At 37.7% G+C, this 18633-nt stretch overlaps 1 protein-coding gene across 1 annotated transcript in view; it reads right to left on the minus strand.

Annotated features, from left to right (window-relative positions):
* The window catches only part of LOC139745334 (solute carrier family 35 member F5-like), a 41522-nt gene extending 23458 nt beyond the window's left edge, over positions 1–18064 (minus strand). Inside the window, exons 1-4 of the mRNA XM_071655734.1 lie at positions 17909–18064; positions 15611–15757; positions 10325–10384; positions 7088–7175 (exon numbers count right to left, since the gene is read on the minus strand). Coding sequence (XP_071511835.1) covers positions 7088–7175; positions 10325–10384; positions 15611–15757; positions 17909–18013 — 400 coding nt within the window. The 5' untranslated portion in view covers positions 18014–18064. The remainder of the gene's footprint in view (positions 1–7087; positions 7176–10324; positions 10385–15610; positions 15758–17908) is intronic.
* Between the last annotated feature and the right edge of the window lie 569 nt (positions 18065–18633).

Raw genomic sequence — 18633 nt, forward strand, 5'->3', positions numbered from 1 at the left:
GGCCTCTTGAAGGATGTACGGCTGTTCCATGGTTGTCCATTAACCCGTATTCAGTGCATCGGTTACGATTATATTGTGTTTTGGGAAATACTGTAAGCAGCGGGTCAGGTTCTCCCTGAGAATTAGCACTTTTCTCCTCTTGTCTACATGTACATGTAGCTGTGACTCAGAAACCAATATACATTGTACAGTACTGGCCTTAGCTCACATGCCAAAACCCATCCCACTGTATATACAATGTATACGTCAACATCTGTGCATTTCAGGGTTTAACCTGTTGAGGACAAGTCCCGAGTATTCTCGGGCAAGTGTCTATGGGAAATGCATGTTGCAGCAAAATCAGTCCATCCTCAATGGGTTAAGGCAGTTTGGGTCCAGTTTACAATCGTTAACTCTTCTAGTTTCAGCAATTAAAATTTCCATTTCAATTCAAATCAAATTTCATTTCCAATATCACATTTTTGTTTTCGAAAACAATTTCAAGGAAAACCAACAAACAATATATAATGATAATATGTAAATAAATTTGTATAAATCGAGTTCAAAATATTAATTGTACTAGTGGAAAGGAGAGGGCCCGTCTAAAAAAAAAAACAAACAGCAGCAGCATGACATAACACTATGACTCAGATAGGCCTACATGTGTATATCTGAAGCCACATAAAGAAATTTGTGGATGGATTCGAGTGTGTGAGTGTGTGTGTATATGTGTGTGTGTGTGTGTGTGTGTGTGTGTGTGTGTGTGTGTGTGTGTGTGAGGATGTTGTGGTCTGTGGGTAAGAGCCTACAGTATGCATCCATGCATATCCACCTACCTATATCTATATCTGTGTGAACATGTCCCACTGTAATGTAGGAACTTATCAATTTCTCTAATGGAATAATTTCCTCCAGATGGCACTCATCTGAATGAGAATGACATCAATTCCACACACCAGGCGATCTACATGATACTCTCGAGGCCCTCAGATACCATCAAGGCCTATATAGATACTATATCCCTGGCATTATTCCCCTGGGAGAGCATACGTACTTTATCTCAGATGGGATTCTGATCAAACCTATCAACCCATCGCAGGCTTTCATACCCACAGACAGCCTCAACTCAAAACCCATTTTGGTGGATTCACACCCCAGTGCCTATACATATGCTGGCAAAGTTCTATTTTCTGATTGGATGCAGGAACGGATAACCAACCATGTTTTCACTTTTCTACAAAAATGAAAGAGCTCTTGACTTTCCTCTTTCAGAAAGCAGGGGGAATACTATACATAACATTAACAAGTTGAAGGTATGTGCACTTTTCTAGAAATATTCAATTTTGCAGATTTCACTTTTAATATATTTTTATATCATTTCCCATAAGTGACATCAAAAACTGTAGCAGTCTTCTGATACAGCGATGGCTGCTCCGAAAGTCTAAAAATTCATAACTTTTCACAAACAGATTGTCGTCCAACTCTGCTGATGTGCTCTACTTAAATATTGCTGCATTCACTAAATGCACATTTCAATATATGTATTCTGGGGTTTCATTCCCCCTGTAAAATCAATGTCAACCCTTCTATTGCCATCAGCAATTTCATTGTATGCAACCCCAATGGCACATTCAGGCTGCTGGTTATGGCAGAGTTACGGCATCTGGCAGCTCGTAGAGTTGTAAATCCTGTCCCATTTATTGGGCCTAGATCATGGCTTAAAGTCACTGACCTAACTAATTTGCTAATTTCCCTTGCTGCGCCATGATGCCAGCTCCAATATTTGTAAGGGACCAGTAAACAGACCGGTCTGTGATATGGAGACAAGGTATGTTTGTCCATGAGCTTTGGTTTTTGTAGTTTGCTTATGAGTCGATAAAGGGTAGAAGGTCATTCCTGCCCAATGTTTAATGTTACTTCTAACATCCAAAGAGGTCAATATGATCTGGGTAATTTCATATACTGTAAAAGCGGAAATCTTCATGGTGTGGAAATTTTCGCACATTTCGCACAACCAGAAATTAGTGCAAAAATAACAGCACACAAATATTTTTGCATGTCGTATTTGAAAAATTAATGTCTTGATTCTGCAGAATTAAAAGACACTTTACACAAAATTCATCTTACCCGAACAAACGCAAAAAAAATACAGTAACCCTGTGGGAGGATTTGTAAACTTCTGTACGTTTTGTTTTTATTCTAACTGCAGACAGGGAAGCTGTTCACCTAAATATCGCTTCCAGCTTAAATCTAAATAACTATAAAATACATTTTTTGTTTTAACTGGGATTGTAGAAGTGGGTCTGAATAATTAGGGTCAAAGGTTGAGTGTTGTCTGTAGACCAGGGCCCTGTTTCACAAAGCTGTTCGTAAAGTTACGATCAACTTACGAGCGACTGGTGATCAGTTCTTGTGCTGAATTATTGAAATTCTGATAAGTATAGCATATCAGAGCTGATCACCAGTCCCTCGTAAGTTGTTCGTAACTTTACAAACAGCTTTATGAAACAGGGCCCAGAAACCAGTAAATATTGTACTCCAGTACCAGAGTCTATCTTGAAATTTTTGAGTGCATTGCCAAGAAACTTCTTTTAAGGACAAGTTCACCTTCATAGACATGTGGGTTGAGTGAATGCTGCAATATTAGTAGAACACATCAGTGAGAGTTTGAGCAAAATCAGACAATCCGTTCAAAAGTTATGAATTTTTGAAGTTTCTGCTCAGTCACGGCTGGATGAAAAGACTACTATAGCTTGTGATGTCACATGAGTTCAACGATATAAAGAAAGAATAAAGAAAATTCAACATATTTTCATTTTTCTCGCATAACAAAAGAACACTCGACTTCTCTCTTTCAGAAGGCAGGGGGAATAATATTACCTTTAACATACACGTAAGTCAGTAGCAAGTCGAAGAAATTTGCACTTTATTCAAAAAGTAAAGTTTTGTGAAATTCTCTTTTTATTTCCCTTTTGATATATAGTTGTACGCATGTGACATCATACATTGTAGTAGTCTTCTCTTCCAGCAGTGACTACGCAGATACTTAAAATATTCGTAACTTTTGAACGGATTGTCCGATTTTCCTCAAACTTTCACTGATGTGTTCTACTAATATTGCTGCATTCTCTCAATCCTTATGTATATGAAGGTGGACTTGTCCTTTAAAGTTGGGTTCTTTTTTCTTTCAGTCTCATTAGCGAAGCAACAGTGGGTTGATACATCTGCCTGAACCACACAGTACAGTGCTTAGCACATATCATTGACTATCCCATATAAAATCAATAAAACATCCCATGAAATCAATGGGACATTTCGTAGTACACAAACAGTTGGTTCCAGATCTACTCGCAGTGCGGAACTGATGCATTCTCTTCAATGAAGCTCACTAAAAGTTTAGTTGATACGGCTGCAGAACATCAGTGATGCGGACATTTCCGGTAGGGGCTGCCCCCCTCACATTCCTGCCTTCCACCCACTTGTTCTGGACATACATAAAAAGTCCTCCGGACTGAAATGGCTCAGTGGACCAGGAACTGGTACTATTAAAAGAAAGACCAAAAACCTCAACCCTATCTCTTTTTCAGCCAAACATCCATTGGATAATTTGAAAACAAAACCTCTTGAGCAAGAAGTGGTATTCAGTGAGAGTTCCACTGAAGAGCCTCTACAATACATCAATTATGTAAACCATCAAAGGATATTCCTACAGTACAAAATGTATGTTGAAAAAACAAGAGTAAATAAAGGTGGTACATAAGATTTGGAAAGGAAGCACAATACTTCTAAAGTTTTATTGCTTCACACTGCTTTACACTTTGGAAAAAAAAAATTATCCCTTTCTAAAAATTTCTTTTAACTTTGTTTTACACCTTCAAGGACTATCATGAATGGTCAAATACTGTAGTTCATGCAACTGGTGCATTTGTAATATTACTGTAGTGTACATGAGACACATGATTACAGGTGTAGATCATGCACTGAATCATTTGAAACATTGAGAGGAGGTTTTTTTTTTTCACTCATGCCCCTTGATCTGTGGGCCAATGTACAGTATGAATAGCAGGGAGGCTGCAACCTATACAAATTTTAGGTAATGTCCTGCGACCAGGGCTACACTACACCACACACACCACACACAATTCCCAATCTTATCAGCACAATGTACACAGGGAGTATAGTAAACAGCATGCATAACAGTCCTCACTATGCAAAAGCTAGAGAGATTAACACTGGAAAAAAAAAAAGTTTGTTGACCTCTACGATGAATAACAGAAAACATTGAAGTCAGGCCCTGGGATGAAAACCTACATATAGTGGTTTTCATTGAATGCATTCTTCACAACGAGTAAAGAACGTGGCGATTATAAATCAGGGTGGGTGGGTGGGGGGGGGGGGGGGGGGGGGGGGACTGTAAATTTTAGTTTAACTATATACAATTTGTAAAGAAGATCCCTAATACTGTATGCCATATCCTACACAGAAAATGTAACAAGAACTCGTCGGCAGTAACTGTTAATAAACATATCATGACTAGCATTAACATTGACACACCAGAGAAACAGGCACAAAGAACTAACTAGAGATTGTAATTTGTCATTGACAAATTAAGGTGATCCGATTTTTTTTAATCAATGATTCGTGTCCTGATAGTGCAAATTCTCAGCTACAACATTAAAATCTGAGAGAAATTCACCGAAGCATAAGTAAGATAGTGCTCGATAAAGAGAGTCATGTCAATTTTCACATCTAAAAAATTCCCTCCCATAGAGATAATACGTCATAGCGAAGATAGAAAAAGAAGTACATATGACCTTTGACCCCACTTTGCACAGACAAGATGGCATCTGAGCAAAAAGTGGTTATTTTATGAAATGATCCCTGTAACATGGTCTTTACGTGTGCAAAATATGGGAAAGATAAGACATGTATTCACCAAGATACAGGATGAAACATCTATGACCTTTGACCCTAATTTACATACCCAAGATGGCGTCTGATCAAGTAGTTATTATTTTATGAAATAATGTTCGTGACATGAACTAAACATGTGCAAAATATGGTGGTGATAGGGTATGTTTTTCTTGAGTTATTGCACATAAAGTTGTAAAAAGAAAGAAATATTACAATACATCGAAGATAAGCTTTAATTTCAACCAAGTTTTTTCACGTGATCCCGACAACGTATGAAAAAACGAAGGGCAAACTAACGATAGCCCTACGTCTCAGCTACAAGATATTAAAATCTTAGAGAAATTCACCGAAGCATAAGTGAGCCAGTGCTCGATAAAGATAGTCATGTCAATTTTCATTTCCATAAAAATTGCACTCCCGTAGAGATTACACGTAAACTGGTCAAATTTGACAAGGTTACCTTCAATCCATTTTTTCGAGGTGATGTCGTCATCTAATCAAAATTGTGTAATTACATGTATGAAAGAACATTTCATAAGCTACAACATATTGAAATTTAGGTGAAAATTGGCAAAGGATAAGTGAGATACGCTCGAGTAAACTTGAAATTTGATGACGTCATTTTGAAAATTTACTTTTTTTACTTTATTAAGAAATTTGATATCTTTTAATCATTTTGTCAGCATAGCCAGCCCATGAAATGACATGTACAACTCATCAGCTTTCAGAATATGTAAAGAAAATGGGGGGTTACCGTCCATCCTGACGAGTAAAATCCGATTTAAAATTGGCGGTTTTTTGGCATAGTTGCACTGTGTATCCCCATTGACGCACGTGCGGAATTTTGAATTTGACGGGCCCGTATGACGTCATATTGAATCGGATCGACTTGAAACTTGGTAGAAATATTCCTTGACATTTCGGACATCCGATCCGTGTGAAAAAATTGGAAATTTCTATTTCATATTAGCTGTGCGTGCTTATATGTGCGCGCACGTACGCGTCCGTCCAATTTTTTCAATTTTTCAAAAAATGCTCCAACTGGTCTGAAACGTGTGCAAAAAAATTTTGAGCTCGATTTGAGCAAACAAATATTTCAACGCGCGCGTTTTGAGATGAAAATAAATTTTGAGAATATGAGTAGAATTTGCTTGACTTGAAATATATGTGACGTAAATTTCATTGAAATATTCCATTCCATTAATGAGATATGCATGAAAATGTGTTTTCATATAATGACGTCATAGTGACGTCACTGTCGACTGATCACTATGATTTTAGTTGCGCTGTCGTCTTTGCGACATGATACATATATGGTATAAGTTTGACATTGAGAGGCAATGCACTTTCTGAGCTAACCTCTGCACAACTTTTGAGGAGAAATAAAGAAAGAAACAAAGAAAGAAGAAAGATTCAGTACAGATACAGAAGGTGATCCGAGAGGATACTCGGATCACCTAATAACTTCTCACAAACATCCTGGTGTGCTTCCTGTCTTTTTTCAATTAATTTGCATATGTACTGTACTATGATTATGAAGCAAAAAAAAATATTCAAAAAAGTTATTGAGATTACATCTCAAAAACACCCCCCCCCCCAAAAAAAAAAAAGAAAAAAAAAAGAAAAAAGAAAAAAAAAAGACAAGACATCAAAGGGAAATGGATTTGTACACAAAATTTTGCTAATTCTAATTTTTCCAAAACATTCTTTGGCAAAGGATAAATTACCTGCCAAGGAGGACATGCAAAATGTTTTATTCTCAAGAACAGATCCTGAAATTAAAATTTGTGACTTTCTGTGTACAAAAAGCTTACTCTCTAAAACTTATCAGTTAAAAATCTTTTTACACGTCTGAATTTTTTCCCTAAATTTTCACTGATCTACTCCTCTAATTTTTTTACTTTCACGCAAAGCAACATGCTATCAGGGAGGAATGCCCCTTTAAAATCCCAAGCGCTTTTTCTAATCTGTTTGAGTATTAAACCTGGGGGGCATTTCATAAAGGAACTTGTCGGATAAAACGTCCAACAAGTCAATTATATCCGACAAGTTCAGAGAAATCAGCCAATCAGACTAAAGAATTTCTCAAAACTTGTCGGATATAATTGACTTGTCAGATGTTTTATCCGACAAGTTCCTTCATGAAATGCCCCCCTGGTGCATTGCTTCTATTACTGGTACATGATGTACTTACTGGAATCACTGGGCTCACTGAAGCTACTGCTTCTACTACCCTCTTTGTCGCTGTCGTTAAACTTGACGGGAACATACAGCGGCTCACTCTGCAAGGCAAAACACAGGAAATATTTGCAAAGTTTTATCATTGTAACATCACATTTTAGAGCAAATTGATCACATCGCAGCAGTTATGCGTCAGAATAGCACTTCTCAAATTTCAGATCCTGCCAACACAAGTTTGATAAAAACAAACATACAAACGTGTTATCGATATTGGATTTGTTGGGTTATTATGGTGTCAAAAATACTGATGAGGCAACTACAATGTATACTTTATACTGCAAAAAATTATTCAGCCATAGGGTTATCACTTTGATCTTTTTAAAGCTCAAATATATGCATTCACTTCTACCGTACCTTTCCTGGCACCGTTTCGCCAAATGAGCATACACGACTTGTATGATGCAAATTGAAAAGTGAGTATCAAAACTAGAAACTACTTTTACCTTTAAACTGAGAGAGACATGTGACACATTGATATTCATTATAAATGCAATGTAATCTACGTAATGTACTCTGTAGCTCTCTCTGTCCAACATAAATTCACACACCCATCCACAAACACACACACTCACATACACTAGACACACATTATGTACATTATACACTGGCATAGATACCAGGTACAAATTGTACTTGGATAATTGTATGGGGGGGGGGGGGGAGGGGGACACTCCTCACATCCATTCACTGTTACATATTGAGATACACAGTCAGTATGTTTGCTTGTTTGCTTTTTAACATTCCTTCCTCAGGGTATCATTTGCTATGCTGTTCTGACATGAAACCACAATTTCCACAATGTCCTTCACAGTATTCCAATTGCCTAGAAAGATGACCTACATGTACCAGTACCACCAGGCCTACCATGTACTTCTCCATACAATTGACATTAGAAAAAAAAAAGAAGATTACAATAAAAAGCATTATACAATTTGTATACACGATGATGTACATGAACTTACACATTTTTTCATACATGTATACAAAATAGGTAAGTACACGTAAAATGAATTAAGAAATAGGGCCTAAATGAACAAATAGATTTCATGAATAATATATAATCATTCCCCCTGCTAAATGACTCAGCCCTGACCACTGCCACATACGACACAGCACAAACACAAACAATACAAAAACAAAAGATCATATACGTGGAAGTAATGGGTGAGTCATCAAAGGCAAAAGCAGGTTGCACAATCAGGGAGTGCGGACATTTCTCCGCTCTTTTGATTTAATAGAACACCTCCATGGAGTCCTTGCAGCTGTAGAGATCCACCTCTCTGTTCTCAGAATTCTAGGCACTACCCAAGGAAAATGTTTGGCACAACGGTCATGGGCAGGAACACACATGTGCTGACACTATAATGTATTCATGGAATCCTGAAACTTTTGCAGCCATGAAGATTGAATAACAGTACCCTGCTAACCCATATTTTTGTTGGCCATATTTGTTGACACTTACATGGGGATGTGGTATCTTTACATGTACCTTTTGTATGGATTTGTATGCAACTGTATTACAGTCAATGATACTGAGTATGAAATGTCAATCAATACAGAGATCTATATTCACACAAACACATAAACTTATGTATGTACTCTATTTCTATTTCTTTTGTGTGTTTTTTTTTTAAACTTAGCATTCACAATCAAATTAACCATTCATAGAGAATTATGAACATCATCCACCCCCCCCCATGGGGTCTATTCATCTTTCTGCATTCACTGAATCTAATTTGTTCCAGATGATCTTAACCCAAAATACTTTTAAATACACCATATTTGGAAGCATACATGTAGCATACTGCCAATCAGGACTTTTATGGAGAGCAAACAAATGAGAAATAAGCATCATTCATCCTCATTTATACTGTAGGCCTACAGAGAAATTCTGTTAGCGGATTTTTTTCACAATTTAATTTGTCTAATTTGCTATTAAATTTTAACAATATCAATTAACTCACAAAATCTCTGGCATATATACACCATAGGCCATATGATGACTGTTCATGGAACAATCACACAAAAAGCACAGTGTTGAAAGATGATACCATTCCATCTGAATCATCTGACACTTTATTATCACAGAGTAGCTGAATGTTTGGGTTGTTGCTAAGCAGCATGGCATTACATCTCTAGCAGGATCCTTGTTGTGCATTGCCAAATGACAAACATGCGGCATTTGATGCCCATCACGAGATCGCAGTTGGAAAAATATGACTTCTGTCTTGTTTTATTAGTTGGTAAGAAACGAAAAGGGTTTTTTTAGGGGCCATCGAGAAATTCGAACATTCTCTCTCACAAATCTGACAAAAATTTTGCTCATCTAATACAAATTTACAGTCTCAAAACATCATGTATGGGTAAAATTCTGACAAAACTGTTTTCATAGCCCTATTTTGTGGTAAGAATGAACCATATATCTAAATTTAGATTTATGACTTTCAGGCTAAAAAGCTCAACCCCAGCTCATCTCGATAAACTGCCAAAGTACGACCAAGTGTTTTCTGGAATAACCTTAAAGGGTCGTTCATCAAAAATGTTGTCACTCTTACAAATTTTGAATAACAGCTGGTTTCCTGTGGTATTCAATTGATCCTCAAATTCTTGCTTTTTGTTGAAGATACTGTAACCAAGTCTAACAGTACACATTATATCGTACATTACATCTTGATGAACACAGACAGTGTGCATGTTGTACATGTATGTGAACGTGGATTCTAAATACGAATCATACTGTAGGTACGATACATTTTGATTGTGGATGTGATTTTTTTCTAATGGCAGCTCTCTACTCGTGAGAGCATTCAGATGACAACAGATGGTACTAAAAGTTAGGACAGTACGAAAGATGATAGAATAATCTCAAATTGAGAATCTACATGTATGAACACTGATTCCATCACTGCCACTGCCCTCTTATCTCTGTGGTCCCACTGTGCACGCATGCCCCTTCAATTTTCTGACATATTTCTGTGTCGTTTTTACATGTAACAACATGAGACAAGCAATTGAACGCACATGGCGACTCCCCCCATCTGCTGTGGACTCCCCGGCTATGCACCCTTGGTATGAAATGAGACATATGGATCCAAAATGGGGCCTGGAGTAGGTTACGGAGTCAAAGTACAATCATCATCACCAATACACAAGCTGCAAAGAAGTCTGCACTCAGCAGTGTTTCACTTACCAGTAGGTTATCTGGTCCCACTATGGTGTCATCATTGTCCATATCATCTTCATCAATAACCTGCCGATAGCAATAAAAGGGAGGCAAATAAAAAAATTAATAGCAATTAATACAACTGTATGTGCAACTTACACTGTATTGTGCCAAATCCAGTTTGTAGAGCGCTCAGGGTGCATACGTACATTGTACTATCATTGAACATGAACGAGTCATCAACAGAACAGAATGTTGGCAAAGTTTACAGAGTGTTGATGAACATGTTTCTTCTATATTTATAACACCCTGATGATGCATACTAGAAAAGCACTCTGAGAGCGCAGACCTCCGCCAAACAGTTATTTTCCAACGATGATCTTGCTCTTCCCAAAGAGATTTTTCTCCTCTCCACCACTGGGGAAAAGCTCTTTGGGCTCTTCCATAGAGCTCAGTGATTTCCACCCATAGGTATACATGCTGAAAAATCGCCCAATTTCCCAATATAGAAGCCTTTGTTACGTCATAAACCTTCAGCTGCACAGCGCGCGCCTCGCTCTAGCAGAAACTAGATCACGCACTTTAGTGCGCATTTGAAAACCTCAAAAATGCGCAGCTTGAACTCCCAAGTTCATTGACCCTACATTGTACCTGTCAAAATATAAAAAATCCTTCATAAATTCCAAAAAAAAATTCTCAGATCACTACCAAAATTTAATTATTTGTTACTTGTATCATTCTCAACCTTTCCTGTTAGTTTCATCAAAATCCGTTCACTACTTTTTGAGTTATTTTGCACACAAACAAACAAACAGACCAACGGTAACGAAAACATAACCGCCTCCCTTGGCGGAGGTAATAAAGGACTGTAGGAAGGGTATGTTTGATGCTCAGCTTTACCGACATACAGTACAAATATCACTTGAGCATCCAATGTAAAACATTGCATTTGTCAGCATATAAACAATATATGAAAGTCTGTACTGAAAAGCAAAACTAATCAGTCTTTCTTCTGACGGTTAAAACTCTCTATTCAGATTATGTGTAATTGACCGAGTATCATACCTGTTTGACTTTTGTTTCACAAGCAAACTACAAACCTTGCATATCTTTATAATATTTCTTTAAACGTATCAGCAATTTATGCTCTTTCTAATGAAATATGAGGGTCTTTTTACTGCATACATTTCTTTAATATGGCACTACAATTTAAATACATGACTTGATTTTCATTTTCTTGCTTCATTTTGTATACTGACCATTTTGCTCTTTTCTATTAATGTCTATAAAGTATAACAATGTATACATGCTTCTATTGTCCTAAGACGAAAATGTGAACACAGTTCAGTACTCTCCACTGCTTACATGTGTACATACATGTACAGTGTATCTGTCAAGTGCATAATTTCTATAAAAAGCATTCTGATAATTTACACACCCCCCCCCCCCCCATCCCTATAAGCATGCATAATTCACAACAATCATAGGCCTATACTGCAGTTGTACATGTACATTTGCCATATTTCACAGGGTGGGTTGTTATTGCTTTTTTGTGAGCTGACTGATACTTGAAATATTAACAACTCAATAAAATACTGCATCCTGCAACACAATTATGTTGTATGTTGAACAGAAATATCACCTCCTAGTCACAAACTATTCTCCTGAAGATGGAACATATACTGTTCGTTTATTTTTCATTCTGCCACTGTGGTACTCGATCACAAGTTCAGCCACTTGTGAAATTTGTCACACAAGTCCTAAATTTACAAAGTATTAATTAATACAAACAAAATACAAGGCTTAACGCATGTAATTACATGTACAATGGTACAGTACACATCCCCATATATCAACTCAATCTCATCTGGAGGGCATGGATATCATCCAAGTGTAAGCTTAGCATTTCCAATCGACAAAATTGTCAACATTTTTAGTACTCTACCCTCTAGACTAGCTAAAGAATGATAACATGACCTCAAGGACGGTTGGAAAAGTTTGAGCAAAGTTTGTTTACATCAGTCAAGATTTGTGTAGGCTGAAGAGAGGCCTTCTACAAATACAAAATGTACTGTACAGTCGTACCGTACATGCGTACACTGCACAATGGCACTATACAAAATGAATTGTCTAAAGATGAGGGGGGATTGCTCTCACACACTGGCTCCTAGCCAAAGGTTGTTTGCTTCCGATTCTAATAATCAAATTTTTAAAAAATGGAAAACGAGAAAAGCAATCCTTCATCTTGTCCATTGCCTTCTACAGTATACTGCACACTGAGCAGGAAAACATGCTTCTGTTCATGTGTGTGCAGTTTGGCATGATTGCCTGGCTCATGTACTCTACATTGTAAATGCCCTGTGGTATTCAGCGAGTGAAGTACAATGTACATATGTTTTCGATGAATAATAACTATGAATCATTTAGTTTCCTTTGTAATTCTCAGCTGGAGTGTGAAATTGTAAATGCATAAATCACATTGGTGTGTTTCATCAAGCATACTTTCATCTTCAGGTCTTTCGCTCTTTGTTTCTCTAATTTCCCGACAAATTGTCCACTCATGTTATCAAGGATGGCAATTGACTGTGATGGTTAGCTTTTAACCAAAATACAGCAAATTAAACTGAAAATAATCTCTTTGATATCTATTAAAAATCATGTATGAAGACTACAAGCTTTTCTTTTCTTTCTTTTTTTTTTTTTGGGGGGGGGTTGTTTTTTGTCGTTGCTGTTTTTTCACGATGACTTTGTGAGTCAGTTCATTGGAAAATAGAGTGCGGATAGCGTCACAGCACCTGGATTAGAAACGAAAGTCACAAGCTGTCAGCCTCTTCCGTTATTTTAATGAAGGACTTTGATCCTTAATGAAACGTTACCATCTGCAAGTACATGTATGTCGGATATATCCATCCCACAATGGCGGCTCTTGCTGTCAACTACAGGTTTGACACTCTCTCAGTACTCGTACCTCCTTGGTATAATTACCAACTGTATAAAAATCCTCTTGTCATGAGCCTCATTCACACTGGACTTTATACCATGTATTTAGTTTTTGCATCGCCATGCCAACACTGCTTTTCTTTTTTCTCACTAATTTTGGCCATCGTTCACACTCGCCAAAAAAAAAAAATAACAATACAAATTAACTTTTTCACAGTGTACCACTGTATTTAAACTTCCAAAGGTAGTGATATGTCAGATACATGAAGTATGAGGGGCCATGCTATAAATTTTCTATGTTGCCACTAATAGCCATTAAAGTCACAATTTGCATTACTATAATACACGAGTATGTGTTACACAAGCTCAAACTGAATACTAGTACCCATAGTAGAACCTGCAGTTTATGTTATAAAGATGTTTGGGTTTTTTTTTTTCTTTTTCTTTTTTCCTCCCATTTCACAAGATTTAAAAGAACTTTCTCTGTTTCCCCCTAGGGGTATTCAGGCTTTGGTGTTTCACAAAAGATGTTGTTGGCTTGAGATCTGGAGGTTTTGCACCGTTGTGGCTCAATTGAAAGGGACTGGGCAATATGTTTACAGTACTTTCTGTTACCGGTCTTAGCTCGACTTCAAAGGGAGCACCGGTGAAGTCAGACATTGTATTGTGTACAGCAAAGAATGGGTGGGAAGGCAACTATTCAAACAGCCCAGGTTGTGTTTGCTCGTCAAGAAGACAATCTCAACAGCTTTACAACTTTACAACATGTAGTTGAGAGTAGATATTGAGGAAGATGAGAATATTAAACCCTCATGCAGTGTGACTTTGGCCGTTTCATTTCGAATATACTGTATGCTGCATACTTTTGTACGTTGCACCTTGGTATGTGTACAACTACACACGCCCTTTATCTCTCTTTTTCTCTAGCTGGTTAGCTCTAATTATATTTCAGTGGCTCCAGTTTGAGTTTTCACATTTCAAGTTAATTTTCAGATATATGTCAATGAAAGGCAGAATATTTGTGACTGCCATAATCACATCTCATCCGGATATTTACTATGAATATCATGCCACCTTCTATCAGATAAACACTGAATATCAAAAATATTAATTCCATACAAATATCAGCTACATCCTCATTTGATAGCAATCACTTACTACCATCATCCTATTAATTTAATACAATTAGAATGTTTTGATAATACTTTTCCTTTATTGCATATCTTTGTAAAAATGGTATAATATGCATGTTTACACGTACAATATAATTTCACTTCATCAAAATCACATCATCTCACCAAGACAATTTTGGTCCAATTCCTCATGTAATAGAGAAATGCATCAATTTCATCAATTTTGTACATTTAAGCACAGCAAACTCAATGATATGCAAAGCATGTACACCACATGTACTACATCTGTACTTCCAGAGTGCTCTGAATGCTGCTGTACATTGGTGATCATAACTGAGTTTATCCGAGCGCTTCAGGGTCCGATTGTCTGCTCATACAGAGTTTACAGAGCTTCAGGAGCTCTCCTGGAGCATATACAGTAAAACACAATATATTCGTGGCATGAAAATTTCACGACTTGGAGCCAACGGTCTTTCTCGCACCATGAAATTCTAGCAACTCGCCACTGGCATTCACTGCATATTGTGTAGGCAAGAACTTTTGCGTGCATTTTAATTTTGCGAATATTGCCGCTCGGGAAAATCGCAAAATTGAAATGCGCGCAAACATTCTTCGTTTTACAGTACTTTATAATGCCATGTACTAATAAGGTGCTGGACCGCGTTCGAGCCCTCAAAGGTAAACTGAACCGAACCAGTCAGACCGAACCGAACCATACCATACCATTCCAGATTGAAAGCATTCGAGAGCTCTATATGGAGATATCATACAGTACCTCATGAGCTATTTTTGGACTCCAGTCAGAGGGAGTCACAATTTGTGTAGCAATCAACACGTTCACTTTGCATGCCTACACTATGTACAAGTGTCCCTAACAAACAGAATCAATTCTCTGTATAACGTAGTGTGTGTTACTCGCATTCTTCTCATGCTAACCTCTGGTATGGTATGCTTTTAGACCACTCTACGTTCGTGCGCTCTCTGGCACAGTATGGCAAAATACAGTACAATTTGGGAATGTTCAAGCACTCCTATGGCATGGGTACAATATGAGAGCACTCGAATGCATCCTATGAGTATAATGTCCTATTGAAGCATGGCTGTACTGAAACAATCTTTACAACCCTGAATTAGAACCTGTGCTGTCCACTTGACTTTCAAATTAAAATTCAAAAAGCCAGCTGGTTATATGGACAAAGCTTTTACTCTTCAATATTGTAATTCAACAAAGGGCACTCACCAGGGTTTTGGGCTTGTCCATACAGTCCAGACATTGTCGACGCCACGGTCTCCAAAACAGAAATCCCAACAGGTACAGCATGAACATTGACGTCTTCAGGTACGTTGAGAAGAAGGGCTTGTTATACCCAATGTCCATGAAAATGAACTGCATGGTGAAGACAATGATTTTAATAGCAAGGATATATCGCTCATCAGCAACAGCAGTTTGTACAAATTCACTGTTAACAATATCAACAACTTTGAGATGGTAGTAATGAGGCTGAGGGGGTTAACTGATGTTCATTACATGTATATGAGCAGGGAATGATACCAAAACATTTAAAATGGATTGACTGAACGCAGCAAATTTAGAACACATCAGTATTAAAAGTTTGAGGAAAATCAGACGACCTATTCAAAAGTATGAAAAGGTTTTGGTGCTGCCATCGCTGGATGAAAAGACGACTACAATTTCTAACATCACTGTAGGACGATATAAAGAAAAACGAAAGGATTCCACAAACTTCACGTTTCATGAAAAGTGTTCACTCCATTATTCTTGCAACTGACAAATGTTTAGCATTATATAAACATCAAACCTTCCTGCTGAAAGAGGTATAGTCAAGTGCTCTTTCATTACGCTAGAATATGAAAATGAAATTCTATACGCATTACATTTTCTTTTCCTTTCTATCGCTGTCCTCATGTCTGAACTGCAGCATCACAAATAGTCTTCTTATCCACTGATGAGAGCACACAGATTCAACCAAAACTGTAACAAAATGTCTTAAACTATGTAACGGATGGTCCACTTTTCCTCTAACTTTCTCAGTGCCTTTTCTGCGATCACTGGAATGGTCATGCACCTTAGGGTCCATCAATAAAGACATACAGTTTGTACGTATGTACATGTACAATAGTGTATATAATGCCTACATTTGTATAACTGGCCCATTACACACGGGATACCTCCAAAATAATCCGAAGCTCGGATTTCTAACAATAGACTCGATTGGTTCCATAAAGGGAATGAATTCACATTCTTGGCATTCTTCTTATAAAAGAAGAAATATATGCCACTAGCCAGACCTAAAAGTTAATATAAAACAGAATACGCCATGTCTTGGATCTTGCCAAATCAAGCAATGTCGCAACAATTTCAAGAGAGTGAAACTGAAGCAAGATTTTCAAGAAAGTGGAATGAATAAAGTCTGATAATCATCACAGGTACTCTTTCCACCACAATCCTGTACAATGTAAAACTGTACACACTGCATGTTCATGGTACATTAATTTTTGCATATTTTGCACTACTTTTGGCTAGCGTGATTTCTGCAAACCGCGAAAATATCTGCACGATTTTGAATAGGTTGAATTGTGCACTTAGTGTGTGATTCGTCCCTCCCTGGCAGGAGTGTGTGTGTGTGCACTTGTGCCCTATTAGATATACTGTTTAATAGTGGTATTATAATAAACATATGAGTGCATGTCATAATATGCTGGTACATGCAGTTTCTGGCAGCCAATACATGATTAGAATGGATCAGGCAGCACATCAATTTTTATGAAGGGAAATGTCGATTCAAATTCTCCATCTTGTTTTTTGTGACTTGGATGAAAACGTGTACAGTACATTTCATAGGCAATTACACAGCATGAATTCAAGAACCTGCAAATACAGTGTATGTTTTGAGACTCTCAGCAAGAAAAATTAATCAAATTAGGTAAATTGTGCGCTCAAAAGGGTGGTCTTTTGAAATCTTTCCCATAGCTTTTTCTGATGCTCCACAGATTCTTTAAACTCTACATTACTAAAGCTGACTTCTGTTTTAGATAAATATACAGTGTACGGCAAAGGTACCAGATGAAATGTCAATTACATGCAGTGTTCACAGCTGCAATGGTAACAGCAAATTATTTCAAATTAGGACAATTTTCAATTTTTGAATTTCTGATCCTGCTGGGTTTATTTCATACATCAGTGATACTTGGGAGTACAAATGTATTGCAAGGAACTGCTAACTACAGAACAACAATTCAACAATATGCATCATCATCATCATCGCAATTAAAAGATTTTGTCGCATTTCTAGCAAAAATGTGCCAGGGTAAAGCAGTGCATTACAAATTCAATATATACCCAATATTGAATTACACCCTTGCACAGAACCTTGTAAATACAGTATACTTTTATAGCAAACCTCAACCATCAAATTGAGCAGATGCCATATAATGTATGAAAGAACATCCTTTATATTTGTACATGCGTATCTTCTGGAGGTTTTCTAGGAGAAATAAGCAGCAGCCACAAACTCACCCGCGTAATTTCTGAGGACACGACCCATATCACATCCACCAACAGCAGCATGAGGATTCCAATAGCCATGCGTTTGGGGCGGGTTAGTCCACTTGTAAGACTCATGGCTGAAACGGCAGCGCAATCCAGACATGTACAGCCACAGAGGGTACCTCAGCTCAGCTCAGAAAGCACTCGGGTCTTGACGCACTTCACACCGTTGCAATCGTGTCGTACCTTGAATAACAAGATGTGCACTGTATTTCATTTCAATGATTTTGGCTAAAATCACAGTTAGCAGGGACAAGTAAGGGTTATTTTCTACCTAACACTTCGGGGCGCTCCTTGTACACAACACAATTCATTAAATTATAGAACCCTACTGTATTACTGACACCTATGCAGCTGTGGAAGCGTTCGGGCTGGTCGCAGTTGGTCACATGTAGTTTCTACCCAAACTTATTAAAAAAAGGTCAAAACTGTGATTGGCCTACAGTTGTACATGTATGTGTGGCCTGTGGATTGCCTTACTCTATTATGTAATCCCAAGTTTTGCAACCACAAATTAATCTAGCAAGCATTAAGAGAGGTAGTTTTATGACTGAGGCAGCACCCAGTAAAATTGGAAGAAGAGTAGGAGTGGCACTTCTCGGCCGCCGCGCTCTGTGGAAGAAGCCGCTCGTACCGGACACAGTGTACGGTATGCAACACGAACAGCATCATTCATTCCATCGTGCGCTGCCCCC

Source organism: Diadema antillarum, unplaced genomic scaffold (genome assembly GCF_040938485.1).
Source record: "Diadema antillarum isolate AM-2024a unplaced genomic scaffold, OU_Dant_1.0 seq00001253_RagTag, whole genome shotgun sequence".
NCBI classification, from domain to species: Eukaryota; Metazoa; Echinodermata; class Echinoidea; order Diadematoida; family Diadematidae; genus Diadema; species Diadema antillarum.